The sequence below is a fragment of the Pagrus major genome, chromosome 11, assembly GCF_040436345.1.
Source record: "Pagrus major chromosome 11, Pma_NU_1.0".
Lineage (NCBI taxonomy): Eukaryota > Metazoa > Chordata > Actinopteri > Spariformes > Sparidae > Pagrus > Pagrus major.
In genome coordinates, this window is record NC_133225.1 from 23286897 (window position 1) to 23312961 (window position 26065).

The 26065-nt window shown below is 39.8% G+C and overlaps 1 protein-coding gene across 1 annotated transcript; it reads left to right on the forward strand.

The window, feature by feature from the left end:
* Positions 1-5914: 5914 nt before the first annotated feature.
* Positions 5915-21505, forward strand: rexo1 (REX1, RNA exonuclease 1 homolog). The gene is made up of 16 exons (XM_073476940.1): positions 5915-6196; positions 7776-9613; positions 9709-9810; positions 12163-12373; positions 12687-12835; positions 13002-13139; positions 13245-13368; positions 13480-13605; positions 15498-15638; positions 15737-15850; positions 16014-16087; positions 17220-17330; positions 17588-17703; positions 17833-17971; positions 18465-18585; positions 20349-21505. The coding sequence occupies exons 1-16, from the start codon at positions 6007-6009 to the stop codon at positions 20435-20437; spliced, it is 3783 nt and encodes a 1260-aa protein (XP_073333041.1). The 5' UTR covers positions 5915-6006; the 3' UTR covers positions 20438-21505.
* The last annotated feature ends 4560 nt before the right edge of the window (positions 21506-26065 follow it).

Sequence of the window (26065 nt, forward strand, 5' to 3'; positions counted from 1 at the left end):
CATTCGTCTGTCTGGTTACTGTATTGTTTTGTTTTTCTCGAAGCCTGAAGGTCTACAGTGAAAACGCCTGTTTTCTGCTCCCTCCTGTATCTCTAGTTTCATATTAACAGCCTTATCTGTTGGCCAAGGCTGAGGCAGTTCCATCTGATCAGGGCTGTAAAGCCCTTTATCAGTAGCACTCCCTGATACCTGAGCTGACTGCGTCACATGGCTGTCCTTGGCTGTTGGTAAATATGAGCGCCGTTGTCTCCATACTCTGAAATGTGACAGTGGTTTAACCTTGCGTTAGTCACACCGAGAGCAACTGTGTTGATGGGAGGGGGCGCTCTTCACAGCACAGGCGGGCCTCGTCTGACCAGACTGATGCAACCTGCTGCAAGAGCTGCAGTTCTGCTGTGCCACCTCATGATGATCTGCCTACAAATACAAAATGACTTCTGCTGAATTTGCTGAATACCAGAGGATCATGTCAGCGCCGCTCCATATAAGGATTTGTCATCCTGTCGTTAAAATCAGATCTGAAATAATGTCTGAAGAACTGTCACTGGTGTTTCCTCAAATAGATGAACATAAGCAGCAACTGTGTGTACTTGTTGACCTGTCACTTAGGCCTGCAATTATTGGTTATCACGTTTATTTTATCAATCAAAACATCATTCAGTCTATGAAAACAACAAATTGTTAAAAAAGAAAATGCACATCACAAGATTTGAAAGCCCATGACATCATGTTAGATTTGACCAACAGTCCAAAACTCAACAACAAACAAAATATTACATTTAAAGTCAGTGATGGAATGTAACTAAGAACATCTACTTGAGTACTCTACTCAAGTATAGCTTTGAGCTACTAACGTATTTAGATTTCTGCTACTCTATACTTCCACTTCACTACATTTTGAAGGCAAGTATTGTACTTTTTACTGTCGCGTTAAAAGACAAACTAAGCCCTTGTGATCTGAAAAGTAACTCGTAACTAAAGCTCTCACATAAATGTAGTGTAGTGGAGTAGAATGTACAATATTTGCCTCTAGGATGCTGTTCCTAATAAAATGGAAATACTCAAGTAAGGACCTCGGATTTGTACTTTAGTTACATTCCAGCACTGGTACTAACTAGATACCAGTGTTGTTAAAAGTACCAAAAAGTCATACTTGAGTAAAAGTAAAGATACTGTGTTATATATTATTTTGGTAAAGATGAAAGTCCCCCACAAATAGTACTTGAGTAAAAGTCTTAAAGTATCTGATGTTAAATGTACTGAAGTATCAAAAATACAAGTGAAAGTAGATAATACATATATATTCATGTATTCATTCTGTATAATATGGGTCGACCAATTATTGGATCCCATCTTTTTCGTCTTATTTGATTGCTGATAATCTAAATTAATCTAAAAGTGTGCTACTTTGGCTCTGATGCAAGTAGCCTACCAATACCTCAAAACTGTATGTACGTACATTACTTGAGTAAATGTACTTAGTTACATTCCATCACTGACATTTAGACTCAAACAAAAAGTGAACGAATGCACATCACAAGATCTGAGAGCTCAAGCTGAAGTCCTGTTATGTTTGACCAACAGTTCAAAACTCAAAAATACTACATTTAAAAACCAGTGGTTGGAGGTAACTAAGTACATTTAAGTACTGTATTTATGTACAGATTTTATTGGAAATCATTTACAAACTACATGCCTGGATCAGGTGACAATCAATCATCAGTGACGCTGAAACCAGCAAATATTTGGACATATTTGATTAAAGTAAAGTATTTCAGCTCTACAAACAATGATCACATTAATAATTTGTCATTATAAATCTTTGTATCTTTATAAATCCTTTCTTATAACTCCCCACAGAAATAGAGTTAAAACACAAAACAAATGAAAAGAAAAAAACTGCCAGTTGCATAATTTCTATTTCAGCCCTGCAAACGTCATGAGGCCGGAGGAAATTAAATGATGCAACAGCAGAGGGCTTTCTGTACAATCTCCAGAGAACATGTGTGTGTGTGTGTGTGTGTGTGTGCGCTCGCGAAGACAGACTTTACAGGTGTTTGTCTCCCTCTTGTGGACAGTTCTCACAGCTGCATGCAGAATCACACTGCCATGATAACGCTGAAGGAGTATCATCCCAGTATTCAGCAGTGAAGGAATGTAACTAAGTACATCTACTCAAGACCTGTACTTAAGTACGATTTTGATGTACTTGTAGTTTACTTAAGTATTTCCTTTATCTGATACTTTATAATTCCACTCCACTACATTTTGGGCGCACATATTGTACTTTATACTATACAATACAGGGACTCCAGATAAAAGAGTTAAATATTTTTAAAGTCATATTTTTTTTAAAGTGTGTTTTTTCAAAGTATGTATAAATATGTAGAATGTACTTTTATTTGTACTCTTGATTCTTGAATTTATTTTTGCCAGGAAAGTACTTTTGATACTTGAGTACATTTATTGTCAGATACTTTCAAGACTTTTACTTCAGCACTATTGTTATGGGTGGTAAGTAATATTTCAACACAGTATCTTTATTTTTTTACTCAAGTATGATTTTTGGGCACTTTTTACAGCATTGATATTTAGTTTATAGCAGTTTAGAAACCAAATAAGAAAAAATATGGGATCCAATGAGCAGTGACTGATCTTATAGTATATACTATATCATTTTTTATACTATTAAAATGAGCTCTACTACAGCAGTAAAATGCAACATACACATTACTGCACATCTTGCCTATAACACTATATTTTTACAGTGCGGTAAAGTTACTTTTACTTTAGTAAAGGATCTGAATACTTCTTCCACTACTTGTTATGATTAACAATCTCATAAAGATGCGGTAGACTAAATAAATTACAAATAAATAAGAACATTTTATTTCTTATTCCATCCATTCCAAACATTACATAAAGGAGAGAACAAACCAACCTTGTGTGAGCCACAGATCATGAGATGTGAAGTCATGAGATCTGAAGAGGGTCAATTCTTTTTTTCTTCTGCACTGTGCACATGAAGATAGAAAATAGGAACATTTTTGGACTGAGTGTTCTTTATAAACTTCATTTGCTCTATTTTCTCTCTTCCTTGTAAGACAATTTGTAACTTGGAGAAGTGCTAAACAAATAAAGTTGATTATATCCTAATTAAATCCTATCCGAGGTATATACTAATATGATCCCAGTGACAGGAAGTGTTCACAAATAAGAAAATGGCAAAGTTGACACGTTGTAAAGGAAAAGTATTTTTACCCTGGACACTAACGTTACTTTCATTTGCATAATCTGACACATCCATGTTGTACTTGACCAAATATTTTTCAGGAGCAGTCTTGAGATGAGTAAGAAAGATTCTCAGTCTGCAGACACGATCAGTAGAAGGTTTAGTGTATTCTGGTGATGCCTTACCTGCATCTCAGTTCCTAAATGACAAGAACAAGTGTCAAGTAATAAAGCTAAGCAGTTACCTGGCTTTCCATTTCATCTCATCAGAAAAACAAACACTAAAGTATTCACGCACTGAGTTTAATTAAAAATATCAACTTCAATTTGGGCTAGATGCCTGCAAAAGTCTTTCACACAGCAGACACTTTGACCTGTCACAGCAGGAGAAACACCTCAGGTGTTTCTAATAACATGAACGAGGGCTCTGCTGTAATGTTCCAGTAAAACATGTGACATTTGTGATAGACTGTAATTATTATTTTTCTTATTTTCACCTTTTGCTTTTGCTTTTGTTTTCCTTTTTTTAAATGAACCGTGTGTTTATATGACTGGATATCCAGAGTCTTAGTATTCGCTCCAAACATTTGAGCCTGATTTTCACTACACAGTTATTGTGGCCTAAAGAATTCATGTAACAATTGTACCGTCTTATCTATACAAAATCTAGAGGAAAAAAAACCCCTCAAAATCATCTACAACTTTGTTTATTGTGTCTTTTGTATAATTTTCAGCTAATGAATTACATTTAAAACATAAGTAGGTGGATAGAGAGTCTGTAACCATACAGTATGTGTACAAAAATAACAATTACACTTTTTTCCCCCTATTTTATGGTGGGTGGCAACCGGTGTTCAGGTGTATAATCACCACTATGACAAAGTGAGATTAAAAAAAACCAAATGATTTAGGAGGCGTTGTATTATTAACATGACTATCGTTAACACCATATCTATATTTCCTTTTTAAATATCAAGATTATCGTCAACATCGTAATATCGTGACACCCATAATTATATCTTTTCAACACTCTACACTACTCTACATCACTACTTATAGGTTTAAGTCTATTTTAGCTGCTGATGAAATAATGAATTTCCTGTTGTAGAGAAGGGAAGGAACAAATGTACAAGGTAGCAACAAATTCAGTACTTCTGTGTCAAAATAATAATCATTAAGACAGAAACTTTTAACACTATATTCAAGTGACTGCTGCCCCTTCAGAACCATACATCTGAAGCTGAATGAGGTTATGGAGTTGACTCATTAAAACAAACATGTACCTGGTGGAGGAGTGCCAGCTGTTACCACTGATTAGGCCTACCTGTTGAGCACACCTGAGCATCGTGACGGTGAGGACCGGGTCACGTGCTCAGCTGGAGTGTACAAAGAGCCTGAGCACGTGTTGGTGTGAAGTTTGAGAGTGGAGCTGCAGGTAGGTATCATGGAAGATTTTAGGAAGCATTTGTAGAGCTAAAACGTTTTTCTACTTCTTGTCAGGACATCTGTGATTTTATTTTTATTTTTTAATTTTTCTCTCACTAAGAACCCAAGTTGCTGTTAGTGGGGATAAAAAGACGCAAGTAAAGGTTAAATATTCTTCTTCAGCACATACAAGATGGCTCTCCATGTAAATGTAAGAAATGTTTTTCCTTTTGCTGAAGAAAAATATTTTACTTTTCTTTATATACTTCTGTAGATTTAGAGATTCGCTTATTTCAAGTTGACACTAGATGTTTTTTTTATTTTATTTCTAGATGTAAACTAATATCTTAATTGTATTCCTGACATTTTGCGTCTTAATTTTCATCATAACTTTTCCTCTATTGTTTCAGCTCTGTCAGGCCTTCTGTTGTATAGCTTTGAGTATCCTAAGCTTTTGCATCAAATGCATTTTGTAAACTGTTTTTTGATGCTGTATAGACTAAATAAAGCTATAACTTCAGGTCTGATTATGTGCTCAGGCAAACTTGATTTCACAAGTTATTAGTTTGGAAAACTAAAGAAGTAATTGGACATTTTGGGAAGTGCGTGTATTCGCAGCCAGCTCTCTATATGACGCAAAAACCTAGTTGAAGGTTGTTCACAGCTGAAAAATGAGGACACATCCCCAAAATGGCGGACTACTCCTTTCAAATTGTCAGCAAATTCCATGTATGTATTTACTTCCTTTCCAGGGTACTTGAATCGAGGACTTCAAGACAACCCGTCACTGGACACCTGTGAAATAAAACTGTTGAAACATGTGTCGCTTATTTTGCAAAGCAAGTTTTCAGTCAAACCACAACTCTACAATTAGGAGCCAAAGTCCTTTTTATGTCTCTTGCGGAGCGCACACTGGTGTTTCTAATTAAGCTAAGCTAGCATTAATTAGCTAAATAACGATTGCAACCAGCATAGTGATGAACGGAATGAAGTTGATAGAGAAGAAAGTCAGGTCTCTGGGACTATTTCCATTGTTGTCCTCAATATTCCCACCTCACATTAAGATTTTTTTGTGGTTTACAAGAGTTATTAAAGGGTTTCTTTAGCTTCCTGTTAGCAGCATACTGGGTGAAAAGTTTTCACGTTAACCGGTCATTAGCTTCCGTGACGTCAACAGCGCGACATGTGTTAATTCACGCGATATTTCATTCTCCCGATCAATCCAACATGGCGCCGTAGGGACGTTGTTATTGTTCCGTCGCCTCTACAAGCTTTCGCCAGTACGACAAAAACCACGCAGGAAAACGGACGAGCGTGTTCATGCGGGCATGAGAGGAACATCTGGAGATAATGCTCAGATCCACCGGCTTCTTCCGAGGGATTGACTGCCCATTTTACGCTGAATACAGCGAGGGCAAAAGCAGTAAAAATGGGTGCAACAGACCGTACTGTCACTTCAGGCACAGCCAGCAGAGACGGCCGTCCTACGGAGCACCGGCAGATGTTAAAAAGCAAAGAGACCTTCAATCCACACAGAAAGGTGCTTAGTATTATTCAATAAATCCGCAAGTGACTTTAATGCTTTCACGTCTTAGCTGGCTGTGTTGGTAAGGAGGACTACAGGGGTGAGAATGTCAAAGCGGGTTAACGAAACTAACAACGATGTAAAGTGAATTTCTGTTTCTGTTAGCTTCACTCTTTAAATAACCATCATTTAAGCATCTTACCAGTCCCATCCCTCCAACCGATGTTTAGCTAGGAAGTACAAGACAAACTATTCAGCCCATACAAGGGAATTAAAGTCTCAAAGTAAGAGACGAACCGGAATTTGAAAGAGAAAAACGGATGATATGTACACTTTGAATAGATGTATATACAAAACAAAACCAAATAAGGTACCCTGTACTGCAGTATAAATGGTAAATAGTCGGAGAGTGCAGTGTCCTGAGTCTGCAGGTAGCAGTGTTTGCACCATAACAGAGGGATGGAGACAGGAGATCATATAGCTACTGTCTTACTGTCCGATGTCTGTCCACTTGTCCTGCTGGAGTCTTATGTTGGCCCCCAGATATAACTTTATAGCACTTTTAAAAACAATTACAAAGTGCTGTACGTACAACATAGAAAACAATGAAAGAGTCACAAGGCAAAACCAGTATTAAGTACAGCAGCAATTACAAATATTACTATAAAGACAGAAAGAATTACTCAGGGAGACAGAAATACGTAAATCCTGACTAAAACATTGATCCCAAGAGAATCCTGCTAATTCATCCATAAATACAGAGCATGTGAGCTTGTGTAGTTGCATACATTATGTTTTATGCCATATGTTCAACTCGCCCTGGCTATTAAGTCCTCTGAGGAACACCTTGTGATGTGGTGGGAAGCAGGGATGCAGCAATCCAACTGTTCTCCCCCTGGTATTGAGTAGGGCTGCAACTAATGACTGTTTTCATCGTCGGGTAATCTACGGATTATTTTCAAGATTGATAGATTTATTGTTTAGTCAGTGAAATTGTGTAGAGTGCTCATAACAGTTTCCCAGAAACCTGAGTGTCTTCTTGAAAAAGCTTCTTTTGTCCAACCAACAGTCCAAAACTGAAATACTTTTAGTTTACCATCATCAGTGACACAGATAAGCTGCAAACCCTTACATTTAAGAAGCTGGAACCAGCAAATGTTTGACATTTTTGCTGTAAAAATGACTGAAACGATAATTTGCTTATCCATATAGTTGGCAATTCATTTTCTTTTGATCGACTGATCAATTAATTGACTAATTGTTGCAGCTCTCGTACTGATTCTAATTGCTAAACTCATTTTCTAATCGGTATAGAACAACCTCACTGCATGGAACCGTTTGGATAAATAAGACAATGCAGTATTATACTCCAGGGATTGCTGTGACACTAACATTGAGTGACTGTCATTAAAACAATGTAACTTAAAGCAAAAACACTGAATTTTATTATTTGAGTGACAAAGAAACTATTGTACGGTGGTTTGATAAGTACAGCATTGTGGCAGACTGGATTGGTGCATCCCTAGCTCCTGAAAAGCTAGTAAGTGAACCTTTTTCTTAGATTGTTAAGACTGTTTGTCTTTCACTCCTGCAGAACAAGGTTATGATCCCTTCAACCCAGATGTTGTGAGGCCCCAGGATCAGCAGAATGGAAAGCCAGCCGCCTCAGGAGACCTCAGCGGGGCTCTGGAGCTGGTTAACAAGGCCATCGAAGAGGTCCGCAGCGAGGTGGAGAGGGAGAAGAAAAAGCTATCACGGATTGGGGATGAACCGTACGATCCCAGCAAGAGTACCAGTGTGTCTTCATCTGAAGCTGTTAAGAGGAAAACGCCACCTTCACACATGGCCTATGACCCTGGGAGTTATCAGATGACATCTGGAGGTTATAATCCCACTCCTGGCTGCAGCAAGTATACCTTGGATTCAGATAACCAAGGGAACAATAGCAACTCCATGGAATATGTTCCTACTTCCGTGAGGAAGCCTCTATCTCGGACACACACACACCAACTCCCCTCTCCTCCCCCGAGTCCAAAGTACTCCAACAGCACATCCTCTAAGTGTAAATACACTGTGGATAATTCAAGACCATCTACAGATATGGAGTACGACCCGCTGTCGAACTACTCAGCAGGAATCGCAGTGAAAAGCAAGAGGAACAGGGGTGCTGTAAAGACGGAGGGGGCGAAGACACACAAACTATTAGATATGTCAGATGAGGAGTGTGTTGTAGCGGTGAAAAAACCTTGGCAGCAGAGCGTAGACACAAAAAAGTACACTGTCTCTGACTCTGATGGAGAGAGCTCCGGAACAGAGTATCGACCCACCTCGCTCAGTAATATCCAGCAGAGAAAAGGCAACAGTGGGTCACTTTGGGACGCTGTGGGAAAGGAGAGAAAAGAGAGAACTGAAAGTACGCTAAATGCACTGACACAGAGGAATAAAGAGGACTTGACAGGGGACTCTGGCGTCCAGGAAGATCTTAAACGAAAGGACAGCATAGAGAAAAGGAAAGTGACTAGTCGAACTAGTCATGAGAAAAGTGGCAAATCTGAGAAAGTGCACAAACTTGAGAAGGAAGTAAACAAAACAATTGGTAGTAAGAGTAGTAGTAGCAGCAGTAAAGACAAAGGGTCAACTAAGAACCAGGACTCTGCAAAGAAGGAGAACAAGAGTCATGGAAAAAGAGATGATAAGAAAAACATGGTTAAGGTTAAAACATCTGATAAAGTTCAGAGGGAAGGCAGAGACGAAAAGAGAAGTGATGGTAAGATCAAAGTTGTGGAAAAAATAAAGACAGACTCAAGCAAACGAGATAAAGACACGGAAAATGGTGCGAGGGAAAGTAAGAGACCCAAGATATCAGACAAGGAAAAGGAACTCAGCAAGTATCGCCAACACAAAAATGGTAAAGTTGATAGCAGTAAAAAAGAAAAGGATGTAAAGAAAATAAGTAAGAGCAGCTCTAGTAGCACAAGCAGTAGTAGTAACAGTAAAGGAATTTCTTCAAACAGTACAGATAAAGCGAAGCAAAACATGATCTCATCAAACGGGAAAAAGCTTGAGAACAAACGGCGAAGTGCGAGTCTTAGCCACGCCGATCTGTTTGGGGACGAGAGCCCAGAAGAGGCCGAGCCGATAGAGATTGACGATGACGACGAGGAATCAGAAGAAGTACTGGTGAGAAAATCTGCTGATGCTTTAAAGAGGGGACTTGTGAACAAGAGGAAAGCGTCAGAGCTGACGCCGTCTTCCTCCGATGATGAGGATGACGGCGGTGCGGCAGGTAAGGACGAGGTAGACGGTGTTGGAATCGACTTCTCTAGTTTCCAGGATCTGGACTTTGACTCAGATCCCATGGAGGAGTGTTTGCGGATCTTCAATGAATCAAAGGATGTGAAGAGGGAAGACAAGGGAAGGCAAGCTAAACAGGTATTTCTTTCTTGCCATAGTGTTTCATTAACTGAGTCATATTTTGTAAATGACCACTTGTGATTGAAAAAACATGTCTTGTTATGTCCTCTCAGCCCTCTAGGGATTCAGAAGAGGAGAAAAGCACAGAGAGCACTTTAACAACTCTCTTCCCCGGTCAGAAGAAGAGAGTCTCGCATTGTGTTGCCAAAGGAAGTGTAAGTTTGTCACCTTCACGTTTTGGTCTTTCTTCATCCCACTATGTTGTCATGAGCAAAATTTAAAGTGGAATCTGAGTATTTTTAAACCTGGGCCTTATATTTACATGTTTTGGTGCATCACACTTGCCAGATGTTTTGGAATCAGTCCTGTAGATCACCTCAGCAGGCAGCTGTGACACGGCTGCAAAGTCATTCGTTGGGCTAACTCTGACGGTCAAAGTTAGGTCCACTAAAAGTGCTTGTTTTTTTCACTGACAGGCTGAGGTTGTTGTTCAAAGTGTCTGACACAGCATTATGGAAATGATTCCTACAGAGATAGTAGTTGTTGTTAAATGATAAGACCCTTTTTGTAACCAGAAACAAAAGTCTCACTCTTAAATCTCATGAAAGGTGAGTTGTTGCAGTAAGAAGATGTTGGAAACATGAGTCACAGTTTGGAGTTTACCTTGAGGAACTGCAAGTGAGAATGTATTTCCGGTCATTACTGACTGTTGGGGCTGACCTGAATGTTTCGAAACGTAGTATGTTTCCATTTTGCTTTTTGTTAATGCATTACATTAGGGCAAACACTCCTGAACATTGTTCACCTCAGAATCCAGAAGGAATTTTAGCAACAACGGTTCAGTACAAAGACCTTCATCAGGTTGTCTTTGAAGATTCTGTAGGCCCTTGGTCTTCTCCTACCGATCCAAAGGTGTGCAGAAGTTTTACTCTGTGAATGCATTACATCAAAAATAAATAACCCAGTGGCAACATTATTCATCATTCATCATCACATAAATAATCAATAGTTCTTCTTAGATGAGGAGCTTGATAGTTTTGTGCGCCTCAGCTCTCATCTAAAGTCACCAGCACTGCACTGAACCTGGGACAGTGACATGTAACCGCGTGACAGCCAGGCTTGCAAGTTGTCGAAAGAGTGAAGCATCTGGAGTAACTTCAAAATTTACAAAAAGACAAGTGTCAGTTATAACAAAGTAAACTGACATATCAAAAAATCTGCTACAAGTTTGGCAAATCACCTGACAACTGGAAGTAACAGCTTAGCCTTCTTGCAACTGCTAGAAATGTCTTTATGGCTGATGTGAGCGTAGTGTGACCTAAATGCAAAGAAACGTAAAGGTTAACGTTCAGAGTGAGACTTCTTGAATGAAGTCTAACTGGTTACAACAAGATTGTTACTATATAACAAAAGGTCAATCTCCGGTGGAAACGTTTCCATAATGTTGTCAGACACTAACAATAACAACTTCACCTCAGGTTTAGAAATACCGGAATTCCCCTTTAAGTCAGTCAGTGAGAGGTGAACACACAGTATCTCTACCTGGGTTATAAAACAGAATCACAAGATAATCCAGAACATGATTTTTATATAAATCTTGCTTGTGTACAAAGCAGTAATTGTTTAAAAGGAGTACAAGTTCTACAGCTTTATCACAGGAGGACTGTACAGAATAAACACAGCGGGAAAGTAACAGTGTTCAGTAGTGTAAGTATTATGACACAAAGACTCCCTCAGGCTTTTGGATAAGCATCAGTTTTGTCATTATCACTTGAAGTCAAACTATAATGAAAAATATTATGTTTTATCAGAGGTACAGCTGGTGGTAGAACATGAAAACAGACAAGGAAGTGAATACTAGAACAATGTGAAAGTATCTGTGAAGGGGGGTTGGTGTTGGGGATTTCCACTGGTACAGATTGCAGCATTTAAATAAACCATTTGATCTGACTATCAAGCAGTCAGCTGACTGTGTGTTATAAACAGTCATGTCAGATATTTGGCAGCCTGATCAGCCTTGTAAAGATGCTTTAGACGACATGGTCTTTCTGGAGTAAACTGTTCATGGGTCAGCTTTACCTTTACCTTTTATAAATTGAACTGAAAATATGTAAAAAAAAGAAAGGTGTAGAAATACAGAATCCATATAAACAGAATAAAACATGAATGTAAAGGTGTTCAAATTGGTATCAGTAGCTATTTGCATCAGCTTTAGTGGTGCAGTAACATTATCATGACTAGGGGTAGACAGATTATCGGTCCTGGCCAATTATCAGGGCGATATTCAGCATTTTCCCGACTATCGCTATCGATGATTTTTCTTTCAGATTGTAGATAAAATAAACTAATTTAAAAAATATGATACTTTGGCTCTGATGCAGCATCCTCTCACACAATGTCCCTCACAAGAGTGAGCTCATACTGTATGTACAGTTGCAGGCAAATTTCTGCTGCTTCCTTCTTGCAGGTAGCCAGACAATAACTTGACTTAATTCTTGTCATTTCATCATCATTCATTAACACAAAGCGTTCACTTTTTAATAGAAATGTGCTTTTGTTTTTATCAGAATGAAGCACCTTCAAAATCAGCGGTGCGGCCGTACAAGAGACCCACGGCTCAGGAGGCCTGCTACCACCGGATGCAGATGGCTCAGCAGCAAGCTGCTCAGCTTTCTGCTTCAGTCAAAGCTGCCTCACAGAGCTCCAGCCAGAGCTTCTCTGGAGAAAGGAAGAGAATCGCGCACCGTCCCAACCCACAGATGACATCCTCCAAAACAAGTATGAGTGCCTCCAATAATGTTTTATCACATTTAAATTCTGAACTTTGCAGATCAGACGTCAGGAATGTAAAAGTCCGGCCCCCTGGCACTTAGTAGTAGTTGAATAGGACTGCTCTTTACTGTAGCATGATTCACTTTTTCGTCTATGTATAACCACTTTCCACTGATTATTTTTTAATACCTTAAAATGATAGCCTTAAGTAGATGTAATGGTCTGTCTCTCTTCTTTGATGGCTAATATGGAGCTATTCCAACTGTTTTAAGTAGAAAATCACGTGTGTGTGTGTGTGTGTGTGTGTGTGGGTCTCTAGGTCCTGCAGATGTTAAACCAGCTGCCAGTCGAGTGTTGTCCCCCAGCCAGACTCATCAGACTGTAAAAGCCCAAACCACCGCTGGCATCTTGTCCAAGACATCGTCCACGTTCATGCAGAGGAGGGTGGCACACACTCCCACCATGAAGGTATCCATAGATTCCACAACATTACATGCTGCTGCTTGTTTGGCTGAATGATTGTTTTGTGGCTGGATATCCTCGAGTTACCTCGATGATTTACAGGCAGAGGTGGGCTGAGAAATGTTTGTTTAATCTGTAGGATGTGATTTATCATCAGTGTTCTCTTTTTCAGAGCGCTTCAATGAGGCGGCCCGTCATCCCCACTGAGTTTGGGGCCAAAGTTCCCACCAACGTCCGCCAGCGCTACCTCAACACTTTCATCGATGAATGTGTCAAATTTTGCCCATCAGAGGAGGTTGCCTTCAATATGGTATGAATAACACCCAGCTTTCAAATGCTCTAATCAAACACTGCATGCAGAGGAGATTTCACTGAGAGCTTCAGCTGAGTTCTGACAGAAGTTTGACTGTTTTAGGCTCTTGACGAGGAGAAGCTGGTGTACGAGCGCAGTAGCAGTAAGAACATCTACCTCAACGTAGCTGTCAACACCCTGAAGAAGCTCCGCAGCAAGAGCAGCTCCTGTCCATCACCTGTCACCAGTATGTCACCTCAGTCACTGTGCAGTACAGCTTAGAGTGTTTACTCTTTGTTGATACACGTTGTGATAATTATGAAACATTCAGTGATAACTTCTTTGTGTTTTTCTACAGAGAACCCGGGTTCAGTCGCTAAAAGGAAGGCCCAGTCCCATGAGGAAGTTCTGGGGGGTCGTCTTGCTGCTACAACCAGCTTCACTGTCAATAGGATGGGGAAACAGCAGGAGGAGAAACTCATCGGTAAGGGACAAGCCAGATTTTTGTTTTATTCTGTACACAGAGTACTCTGGACTGCAGTCAAGATGGCAAGAAGTGTTATGTTTGCAGTTTTTTTTAGCCCCATTTCTCTACAAACCTTTTTCTTGAACACATTCTTTTCACGTCATTCCCATCTTCCTCTCTTTCTGTTTTTCTTTGTTCCTGTGATAACATCGCTGGCAACATAAAAATGCAGATTATACCTCTGATAAAAACAAAAAGCCAAGAGAAGAAAAAAACAGGAGAAGAAACTGAGAGACTCTTTGTGTCAAGTAGAAACTTGTGATGTTTGTTTAGTCTCTGATGTGTTGAGTCAGTTTATGGTCGTGAAACATATCAAATACCCATGTGACAACCTCCAGGTGCTGTTTACCGCAAACTCCCGGCCCCGTGACCTGACATCATGTGTTTGTTAGACTGCGTTTATAAAACTGTAGAATTATTTTTCTAGTGTGATGAATCCTTAATAACAACTTATAATGCAAAAATACCAAACACTTCCTCATTACAGCAACTTTTCACATTTTAATTTCATGATTAACTTAAGACAAGAGCTGAAACAGTAGTCAGTAAACTTAAAATCAACGAGGAACTTTTGTGATTATAGATTATATGTTAAAGTAGTTTTTAGAGCTGAAATGCCTCTTCAGTGGGCGAATTTGCTATTTTTAAACTGAATGTCTTTTGGTTTTGGACCGATGATTTCTTCACATTCTCAGTGTGGGTTTATGACATCATTGTACAAAGACAGCATTTGTCTGTCAGTAACTAGAAACCGTCTTGTGATGGGATAACACCAGCCGCAACGCCCATCAACATGTTCACTCACATTTTTTACTCAAGTAGAAAGACAGATTCCACTTCTTTAGTCAATGAAAAGTAAAAAAGAAACGGCTTTTGAAATGTTCTCCAGGTTTAAAAGTAAAGTAAGTGTCCCTCTGGAGGAGATTTCTACCGGCCCTTTCTGTGCAAAGCTAACTGAACCTCACATCATGTTAATATAATTCAAAGACTATTAATCTTAAGGGTAGAATCGGTAGGATATGTCTGAGCTGTTCGTGAATGCAGACAGATAGTTGAATGTAGAGTCTCATTCCCAGGACGTCAAATACTGACATTTTGAGGAGGGGAGAGACGGAGAGTGCACAGGATAAAAACTGCCCTTCACCTGTTGTGTGTATTCTCTTCATGTCTGTGACATTTTCGACAGATACAGACATAAAAACTGTTGTGAAACGCTGGTATAATGTTGATTTGACTGTCTACAGGTCGTTTTCTGTTCTATTTTTGTCGAGAACTGCGTGTGTGTCGCGGTAAAAATAGGCAAGAATCCAAATCCCTTGATGAAGCGCCGTGACTAACGCAGCCAGTGTGGCCGCTCTAACCTGTTGACACGGATGCTGGAATGAAAAGCAAGAAGTATTTGCACGCACGCACGCTGCTAACGCATCCAGTGTGGTCAGCCTGTAACATGCCTTTTCTCTGTTTCGTCTTGCTTTGTCTACCATGCGTGACATGCGCTGATAGTTTGAAATCAGTCTTGTGATGTTGGGAAGGCGGCATGCAATAACATAAAGTAAAAATAATCAATAGTTAAAACTAAAGTAACAAGCCTGTTTTGAAAATGTATGGACTAGAAAGTACAGATATTCATGTTCAAATGTAGAGAGTAAAAGTAGAAAATTGTCAGAAATATAAATTCTCCAGTAGTACAGATACCTGAAAAATCTACCTAAGTACAGTAACAAAGGATTTGTACAGGTCAACATCTGTCTCCATCTTCTATCCCTGTTTCTTCATGTTCTCAGTGTAGGTTTTATGACACCATTGTTCAAAGACAGCATTTGTTTAACTTGTTGTGTGTCTCACTGTAGGAGCCACACTGTACAGGAAGCTGAGGGCATACATGATGACAGAGGAGCAGCTCCAGGAGCACGGATACCCGAGATCAAACCCAGAGGCTCCGGGCAAAGCCGTCATATTCAACCTCCCAGAGAAGAAGGCCGTTTCAGACCGTGAGTGAGCCCACAGCTCTTGCGCTAAATTACATCATTGGGATCTGTGATCCAGCAGTTATTTGACTTTCAGCTGACTCTCTGTAATGTGTTTCCAGCGTTCAGTAAGATATGCTGTCGATGTGGAGCCGAGTACAAGATCAATGTCAACGGCAGCTGTGTACGGAAAGAGGAATGTAGCTTTCACTGGGGACGACTGCGCAGACATAAAGGTACGTTTGTTTTTTATCTAGTGTAAATCATCAACAAACATCAATATTATGAATGTACATTTTAGCCAAATCTAACTCACTCTTCCTCTCTCCACCTCCTTTTCGCAACTTTAATTTTCCTCTGTCTCTGTTCGACTCGTCCATTTCTTGTCTTCTCTGTCAGTTGCTGGAGGCTGGGAGACAAACTACAGCTGCTGTGCTGCAGCTGTGGGCGCACCAGGCTGCCAAGTTTCCAAGGTATCATCATTTTCAAGCCAGTCAAATATACAGATTATCATGGCTAAATGGGCTACTGTAGACATATAATGGGGCTTTTCGAAAGAAAAACCACCGGCAAACATTAAAATTAACGGTGTTATATAAAACAAGGACAAGCTACAGGAGAAAGACATTAGTAACAACTTTAACTATGAAAGTACCTTCAATTACAGAACCATTTCTCCCACAGTAAAGACCAGTGTAGTGAAGCTCCTGATGATGGTTCTTAAAACTGTCAGATGTTAATTGCCATCTGTAGCTGGAGCTTACAGTTGTGTAGACCAAATAACCTCTTACATATCTAAAATATATTTTTTACACATCTAAGTTACTGGTGCTATTATTGTCTGACAGTAAATCAAAGGCTCCTTTACGTATGGCAATATGTGCGTCCGTTTCAATGATATAACAATACAGTCAACACTCCCCACATGCTTTCATGCATCCTTTATGTGGCCATGGATGTTAAGCAGTACAACCACTAGAGGGCGCGGCTAAGAGTCAAATCAGTCTTGCATGGACCTCTAGTTTTCCTTGGCCATAGTCCAGTCTCCTCTCAGCTGTTCTGTGATAACTGTGTCTCTGTGCATCATACAGACGTTCAAAACTGCAAAGATTCAGGATTCAAGATGTTTATTTTCATTCCAGTTGTACAAGTACACTTGTGTGAAATTCATATGCTTAGACACTCCACTACAGAAATGGTAAATAGTAAATTAGTAAATGAAATGTATATAAAATAATAATAATAATGAAAATAATGATACAATGATAAATAAAGAAAAACAAAAACATACAGAATAAAAATATGGATACATCTATGTATACAGTACATGTATGTCCTGTGGTTGTTTTTTGCTTGAAGTATTGGCTACACTGCTATTCTGCCCCCCTGTGACAGCCCAAGCGACTTCTTCACTGAGCATTAATGAGCCTTAATAATCAGAAGCCCACTGCCCCTTCATTTTGAAACACTACACATTGTCAATCAAACACCTCCGGGGTAATTTACAATAAAACTTCTATCTTACTTGTTTTGAATTAAGTTTCTGCTCTTTCTTAACATGTTTGATGAACAGTCTCAGACTTAAAACATTTTATATTCCCACAGCAACATGTTCAGGACGGGCGGAAAGAGTCACTAGATGGCTATGTCACGACGTTCAGTAAATCTCTCCCGCCTGATGGCAACGGAGGCGTGTTTGCTTTGGACTGTGAGATGGTGAGTCAGACAGGTTTTTTTTTTACCTGCTAATAAACTCTGAACTGTCATCTGTGTGTGTGTGTGTGTGTGCGTGTGTGTGTGTGATTTTAGATTAGATTTATTTAAGACCAGTTGAATACAAATTAATTTAATTTCATTCTTTTGCTACAACGTCGGTAAAATTAAGATTAAAATAATAATGTCATAATGTCACTTTTACTGATTAGTTGTGCTCTACTAAATGTCCTTGTTGTTTTTTCTGTCTTATTTATCAGTGTTACACGAAGCAGGGCCTGGAGCTGACGAGGGTGACAGTCATCGACTCCGAGTTGAAAGTCATCTACGACACGTTTGTCAAACCTGAAAGCAAAGTGGTTGATTACAACACGCGGTGAGTTTGTCTCCTGCAGCTTGACTCTTGTGGGTCGTGTCTGCATGTGACTTTAACTTGAAATGAAAGTAATTTTCAGCTGCAGCCCTGTCACACCACAGTCCTCTAAAGGCAGTATATACCCCACAGATTTTCAGGTGTGACGGAGGAGGACTTGGAAAACGCCACCATCAGTCTGAGAGACGTTCAGGCTGTGCTGCTCAGCATGTTCAGCGCTGAATCCATCCTCATAGGACACAGTCTGGAGAGCGACCTGCTCGCTCTGAAGGTACCAGGAGTCTTCGATAATCTTCAAGACTTTATGTTTGACACTTTTGAGGATGATTCACACAATGGAAGCTTTTCCTACAAAAGCAGTGTTTTTTCTGTCTGCTGCATGTTACTGACTATAAGATGTGCTTTGACGACATCCAATCAGGGCCCGTGTCCACATAGCATTTTTTGGGGGGTTGGAACAGCACTGGTGGTGCGCTTGGGAGCACTGAAATGAAGTGTTTTTGTGTGCCGAGAGAAAAAATGCTGCATGTGCGTCTTGTCTCTATGACAAAAATATCTTGACAACCAGCGCTATGATTGACACTGCACTGCACTGTTTCTTTTTTATTTGACATCAGGACATCAAAGCAAGAAAGCTATTGCAAAGAATATTGCAATATTTTTATGCTATATCCTGACACACAATATATGTTTTAATATTTTGAAATCTTTATATTGTATTATTATGTAATGATGCATTCTCTGTCTCTCGCTCTCTCTCTCAGCTGATCCACAGTTCAGTCGTAGACACGGCCATCGTGTTCCCTCACCGCCTCGGCTTGCCCTACAAACGTGCCTTGAGGAACTTGATGGCCGACCACCTCAAACGCATCATCCAGGACAACGGTGAGAAAAATCTCACAGAAGGAGAGGCAGTTGTATTAATGCTTTATGATAAGAGATGTTATAAACATTTGTTATGATCCATTACTTTTGAGTTGACATAGTCCGTCTAAAAATTATAGTACTGCAAACATAGAATAACTAATTTCATATTGTTGATGATTTCAGGTTTATTTGCATCCAGGCATTAAACAATGTTGTTGCAAAGCTCAGAGGCATTTAAACAAACAAATAATTTCATGAATTATTTAATTTCTCAGCTTTAAAAAGTGACTCAACATCTGAGTCCGAATAATGTGTAAAATTGTTTTTCATTTCTTTATTTCTTTTTTTTTTTCCAATAAGCCTTTACAGCATTTCATCTCTGTTACACACAACTTAATCCCCTGTCACATTAACATGACCTGAGTTACACAAACAGACCCTCTCCTCTTTAACCCGAGGACATTTATGTCCTGGAACATAATCACATAATCTCCATTTGTAGCCTGGTTTCATGCAAACAAAACAACAAACAACTAAAGATTGACTAATTGATCAGTCTGCATCAGTTAATATTGATTTGTTGAGTACATCTGATTGAATCAGACACACAAATTAAAATGAATCTTTTTCAAATTACTCTCAAATTAAAGCCAGTTTTATTTGTGTATCATATACAGTGTTTTAATGAGATTTAAAGGCCCACAGCAGCTGCGCTTCCTTACAAGGCAAAGGTGCAAAACTCTCCCCAAAAACATTTGGACAGACATGAATGAAAACTTTATAGGCGCTGCAGGTAGGAAAATGGCAATAGCAGAACAATTATCAGAAAGTCTTCACTGGTCTTTAACAGTAATGTAGTAAATCCTGTATAAAGATGTCCAATAAAACAAGTCCCAGGAGTCCAGTTCAGTGAGTCTAATTAATCCAAACTCACAAATATATATGTGTGGTGTGCGTGTAGTATAAATTTAATCTAATATTTGGGCTGCAGTCCAGTAAATCAGTCTGCTTTATTTGATTGCATTACATCCATTACACCAGCAGGTGTCACTGATGCACACTGAAGCCTGACTGTTAGTTTCATTCTGAGACACCTCAAAGCTTTTTTTGAAAGTGTTTTTTTACTTATGATGCGTTCATGAAATGTTAAAGTTTTCCAGGTATATTACAAAGGTTTCAAAGACTTCCAATGATGTAGCTTCTGTTTCGGAAACTTAACAGAGTTTTTGTTTTGTTCCTCTCTTATGTCCTTTGCTCCATGGCCTTCAACATTAACATTAACATAAGGTGGCCACATCCTCTGTGTTTTGGCAGTGTTGGTCTGTGGGTTGGTTGTTCCACCTCTTTGGTCCAGGCTTAAATATATCAACACCTATTGGATGGATTGCCATTAAATTTGGTGCAGAAATTCATGGTTTCCTGATGAGGTTTCTGAGGCTATGTTCAGATTGCCAGCCCAAATCCAGATTGTACCCAAATTGATTTTAGGAAGTCTGGACAGCAAAAAATCACATGAAATACAACTTTTACCGCTCAAATCCAAACCACATTTAGAGATGATTTGAAATACAACTAGTTTGGGATATGGGTGCATATATGCATGTGCATGGATATGCAATGACAGTCAAATGACATGCATTGCATTATTTTTTGGGGACCTAAAATATTCACAAAATAAACAATCAACTGAAACATGTTCAGCGCTGCAGTTTTCATGGGGACAAAATATGATTTAATCTTATTAAGAAAAAAATTTCTGTCATTTATTTATGTGTTTCCAGTGGAGGGCCACGACTCGAGCGAAGATGCGTCTGCTTGCATGGAGCTGATGTTCTGGAAGATCAAGGAGGATGCAAAGGTCAAAAGATGACCTCTGACCCCTCTTCTCCACTTTCCTCAGTTCAACTTCCTGCCTTCATATTGGTTGAAGGGAGACTGATTGCAGTTGAAACTGGAGGCCGGCACCTGCTGTCAGAGCTTTAAAGTCAGAGCGTTGGGGTGGTGATGGTTCAGCACAGGTGAAGGTTTTCAGCAGAAAAATCAGGAGAAGAAGCCGACTGTCGTTGCTGCCTACTGGACTGAATAAGAGAGCTGCCAGTCCCCTCAAAGCAATAGGAGCCCAAATTAACAGTGTTTTCATTTGCTTATTGGTATTTCAGTTCTTAATAATGTTAGTTTTAAATGTATTTCTGTTTATTTGAGGAGAAAACCTTTCAATAGAAGAACTACCTAAAATGCCAGGGCATTGTCCGCTGAACGATGATGATTACTTTGATATTCATGCAGGCTGCGTCTTCAGCCTAACTTGCACTATAGAAATGCTCTTGTTGTACAGGGCCCAAGTCTGAGTACCTCATCTGTGTTATAAAGGATTCACTTCTAATGAACAACACGTTACTTAGTTACACTTAAGTGCATTGACGTCTTAGTCTGTCGAACATATTGCTTTGTAAATGCACTTGTGTTTTTCACATCGCACCTCGTTTTTCACTGATGCTCTGTATGGTGCGGCTCTTATCGAGTTGTTAGTTGGCTCTGAAACCTGACTAGTCCTATAATACTTGATCATCTAAAACACCATCTGCAGAAATGTAAAGTCTCTGCTGCTACCTATTTGCTAGTATAGTCGATGGATTATATCACTGTATTTTATAGTTCAGACTGAATACTGACTATATCCTCCACTGTCTCTGTGTCATGTGCACTGCATGAAATAAAACAACAGGTATCATTGTGATAGTTCAGCCCTGTTGAATTAGACCTGGGTTATTAATTACAAACATCATCATTTAGTGAGTTCCAGCTAACGTGCTGCTTTATGTTGGACATGACTGAAAAAATTACTCGAGTGCTGTAAATATGCTGTAAGCAGCTTCCTTTTGTATTTGTTCATTTTGGTTGTTTATCTTTTTCTATTAAAAGGTGTCAGATAAAACAAGTTCTCGCTGTCTTTACATCTCAGCAGTCTAGCTGCACAACAGTGAATGGGCGTAACAAAGTAAATCTTCTCAAGTGTTGTTCAGTTTTGAGATAGATGATGATTCCAGTTCTGGTGTGCCGCTTCCTGTCAGCATTCCCCACTCCGAGCCTGAAAACTTTGTCCTTCTGGTGGTCCAGAGCTCCCACCGGAACAAAGTGTGAGCAGTTAACATTTCAGCAAACAACTGATATAAATGTTTATTACCGGACTTTCAAATTGGCATGTGGAGGTGATCGTGGTGGAGCTACAGATGAGAGGATGGCAAACCAGTGAACTGATTATCTTTGGGTTTGGACCTGATGGTCGGACAAAATCAGACAACTGAAGACGTCACTTTCTGGGAAACTGATGTGATGCATTTTTTAAAAGTTTTTTTTTGTTTTAGTTTATAATAACAAGACTTCTTAAACAAGCAAATAATACCAGTAATTGTTTGCATTTTTAATGACTTATCAATGAAGTTGTTGCTGATAATCTGTAAATCAGCTAATCAATTAATCGACTGTCCGTTTCAGTCTGTTCAGGATGAATGCAGTAAAGTGTTTATTTGCTCTGGCTCTGGCAGAGATAATGCAGCTCTCCATCTCTCAGCATGGGGTCAGTTTTGGAGGCCCCTGCTCGCGGCTTCCCCCTCGTGACCCCCACTAGTCAAAGGTGATCACGGGGGAGAGCAACAGAGAGGCGCTGATCGAATTTGATAATGAAGACGACCCCTCTAAGCTGCTTTGCTCCACATGTTCAAAATCTCTGCAACACTCAATAAACACTAGGAAGCCCCCCTCCCTGTCACTGGAACATTGTGTAGGTATTGATCCCAGCTAACTGGCTCTTTTAATACCTGGGGTCTGTGGCCCGGCCTGGGGAAATGCATACTGACATGTGACGGGAGGAGCTTAACAGGCAAACACACTGAAGAAAGGATGGGCCTCTCAGTTTAGCATTTCTCTCCCATTTTTTCCAATTTACACATCTGCTGAAGAAAGGAGAATTACAGCGGCTGCACCTGCTGTTAAAAAGACATATAGACCGCAAGAGGCCCGGCGCAGTACTGAGAGGAAGCTGTCACACTGTCAGAAACTATTTGTGCAGCAGAGGTGGAAGAAGAGTACGGATCTTTACTGAAGCAGAAAGTAGTGATAAAACTGTGTAAAAACACCCAAGTACAAGTGAAAGTCCTGGAATGAAATCATCATCATAAAAATGTCATTTCAAAAGTAAGTTTTAGGGGCTTCATAGCAATTTACATTTATTAATCACTTTTTTATTTGTCATGTGTATACTTTACATACATGATGGAAACTTGATGTGCGTCTGGTTGTTTATTTTCCTAAAACAGACGAGACAAATACTGGTTTTTGTTAAACTGTAGAAAGTATTTTAACTTTCTGCTTCACAAGAACGGACTCAGCAGGGTTGTTAATATGTCTCTTGCAAGATTGCAGCTCAACAACGACACAGTTTTGTGAGACCAGAATGGCAGGAAGGGGACAGGCAGTCCTTACCGTCCTCATCACGTCCTCTCTATGGTGAATATGAGTTGTTACCATCAGGACTGAGGTCAGAGATGAGTCACAGTTATGATGAGTTGCAACTTGACTCGACAGAAAATAAAGGACTTGTGACTCAACTTGAGACATGATAACCCGGGAATGACTCCGTGTTCATTTTCAGTTTATTTTTTTTAGTCTGGTTGCCGGTACTTGACTGTTTAGAAGTGATTAGAAGGGAACACATTTTCATTGAAAAGAAATTAAAGGTCCTTTAAGACATAATAAGCTTTCATAAAGATTTTTTTCGATGACATTTATTTCCCTGGATGAACAAAAAAAACCAAACTTTATTTCTCATGTATTATTTGAACATATTAAATAAATGGGGCAATAATATCATTTTTAATACTAATACCTTGTCACCTTACAAAGACCAGGTCGTGCAGGTAAGACTGACATTTCTTGGGTTTGGCAAAAGTGACCTGCTCGAGACTTGAGTCACATGTCTGACAGAGATCCTTTGTGCCTTCCAGTACAGCTGGATACTTGCGATATGAGGTGTGTGTCACTTGCATTTTTGGTTTTGTGACGCTGTCTGCCGCTCTGTTTGATTACTCATGTCTTTACCTGTTTCTGTACTGAGGCAGGAGTGTCAGGAGAATGAGCCACACCTGAAGTAACTTCCTCTGACTGCTGCACCCTCTGTTAGAGGGCCGGAGATCTCCCTCTTGCGCTCTCTGTCTCCCAACCAGCAGGGTTTTTAGTTTGGTTGTGTTCATTTAGATTTGGTTTAATTCAATTTATTAAAACACCGTTGACGATGTTTGCCTTTGTGTGGTTTCACTTTTTGCTGTGACCTTCACAGCTGGGTTGTGAAAAAATAATTTCTGAGAGGAAAATAAACAAAGCTAACATTTGATAACAAAAACAATGCTGAGCACAATGAATGTTGTCCGTCAGCTTCACATGTCTGTGAACTCTGGCACAAAGTGGCTCCAGTATGAGCAGCTTTAACTCGCTTTATCCTGCCATATTAAATGTTGTCACCCTCAGACTTACTTGGAAGTGAACCACAATCTTTGTTTACACACTGTGTGTTATCACTGGGCTTTAAAGGTGATGGCTTAAAGAGGCCAGGGTCTGTTTTCTCTCTCTGTTGGTCTTCACCTCACCCCTCTCACCCCAGTCTCGCCCACTGTGGGTGCCCTTGACCCTTGGGACACCCACAGCTGCCTGCCCTCTCGCCCAATTAAGAGACTGATCTTTACTCAGTCCACTCGTATTGATCCGCAGCTCCCAGGGGCTGCACAGGAGATCATAAGGAGCTAATTGGAAGGTAATACGCTGCTCATTTTTGATCAATAATATCACATTAGTGGATCATTTTGTTCACTTTAAAGCTTCTCATTTAAATTCTGCTCTCTGAACCAAAGTTATCTGTGTGTGTATGTTTGAGATTTTTTTTGTGTGTGTGTACTTGGTATGTTTGCAGCCAGGTCAATGTCCCTCTAAGCCCTGAGTGAGTGTGTCAGAGCCGGTGTCAGGCCTCACAGCGTGATCCTGGCACTCAGAGGGGCTTAAGAGGACCGACTGACCCGCCGCCCGCTCTCCCTGTCTCCCTCAGGTCAAAGGCCAGCCGGCCTTCATCGATTCCCCCCGATGAAGAAGTCTTTAGCTCCTCCGCCTGCTCGCCCCTCTCCGGCCCACATGCTCCCGGACTATCATGGCGGCCCCTGAAGGCCTCTCAATTGTGTTTTGCATGCCGATCGATCCAGTTGGTGTCTTAGGGGGGCCGTCCTTTGAGATAACTGACAACTACAAAGGTCCCCTCCTGACAGGCCCTTGTCAATACAAATTTCCACTATTGATAAGTAATTAAAGAAAGCCTGAACATAAGGGGAGTTTGCTCTGAAGCATCTGTTAAACAGGAGACATTAACAAAAAACGTCTTGGTGACAAAAGAAGAAGACAATGACAAAAAATAAGATTAACTGCCCCTCCACCCACACGTACTCCAACTGCCCCTTCAACTGCCTCTAACTGACACAACAGGTTCATTGATCCTTAAGCTGATATTATGCAATATTTTATTGGTCAATTGAGAGAAAATTATGAAGTAACTCCTTTAATAATGAGATAATCGTTTCGGTAAGGGATGCACGATAATATCAGCACGTTATCAGTATTGGCATCGGACCGTATGGACATTTTTCTGTCAATACGCAGATAAGTTAATATGATAAAGTGAACTTTCTTATTTCGTCTGGTGAGTGTGTATTACTGTATGTTTTCAGAGGCATTGTGTGTCTGCATCACGATAAGAGGAGGCAAGAAGGAACGTATCGGATATCGGAAATCTTACATCAAGTATCCCTAGTTCAGGTCATCTTTCAAGCAATTGTGCTAAATAATTCCTGGTTCCATGTTCTCAGTGTGTGAGCCTTTGCTATTTTCCTTTGTTTTATGTTTTCAGAAAGTAAATCTATTTGAAATGTGGAGCATTTTCTCACTATCTTCAGTCACCAGCACACATGTTTGCACCAGACAGCTCCCACTGTGTCATATTTAATTTTTTCTGCAGGTGCAAATATGTTGTCAGAGGATCCACAGCTGAGATTCGGTCTTAAAAAAATCTGTTTTCTCACAGTTCAACACACGTTCTTTTCCCGATAATAATCCAAACATCTTTGGGTTTTGGACTGTTGCTTGTACAAATGAGGCAAAAGAAGAACTTTCAAACATCAAACTTCTTCTTTTTTTTTTTTTTTTTTTACCATTTTCTGACAATGAATCAAGAAAATAACTGTCAGATTAGTCGACAATGAGTAAAATGACTAAATGATTGTTAGGTGGCGCTCTGACTGAACATAATTGATTGTTTGTTTTGCTCATTCAGTGAATTGTGACTTGTTTGGTACCACGTTCTGATGAAACGTAACACTTCAAGTGTTTAAAGTTGTAACCTGTTATTGGTTGATAGATATATAACAATTGCTTTATAAATCAGTGATAATCAATTCATAAGAAT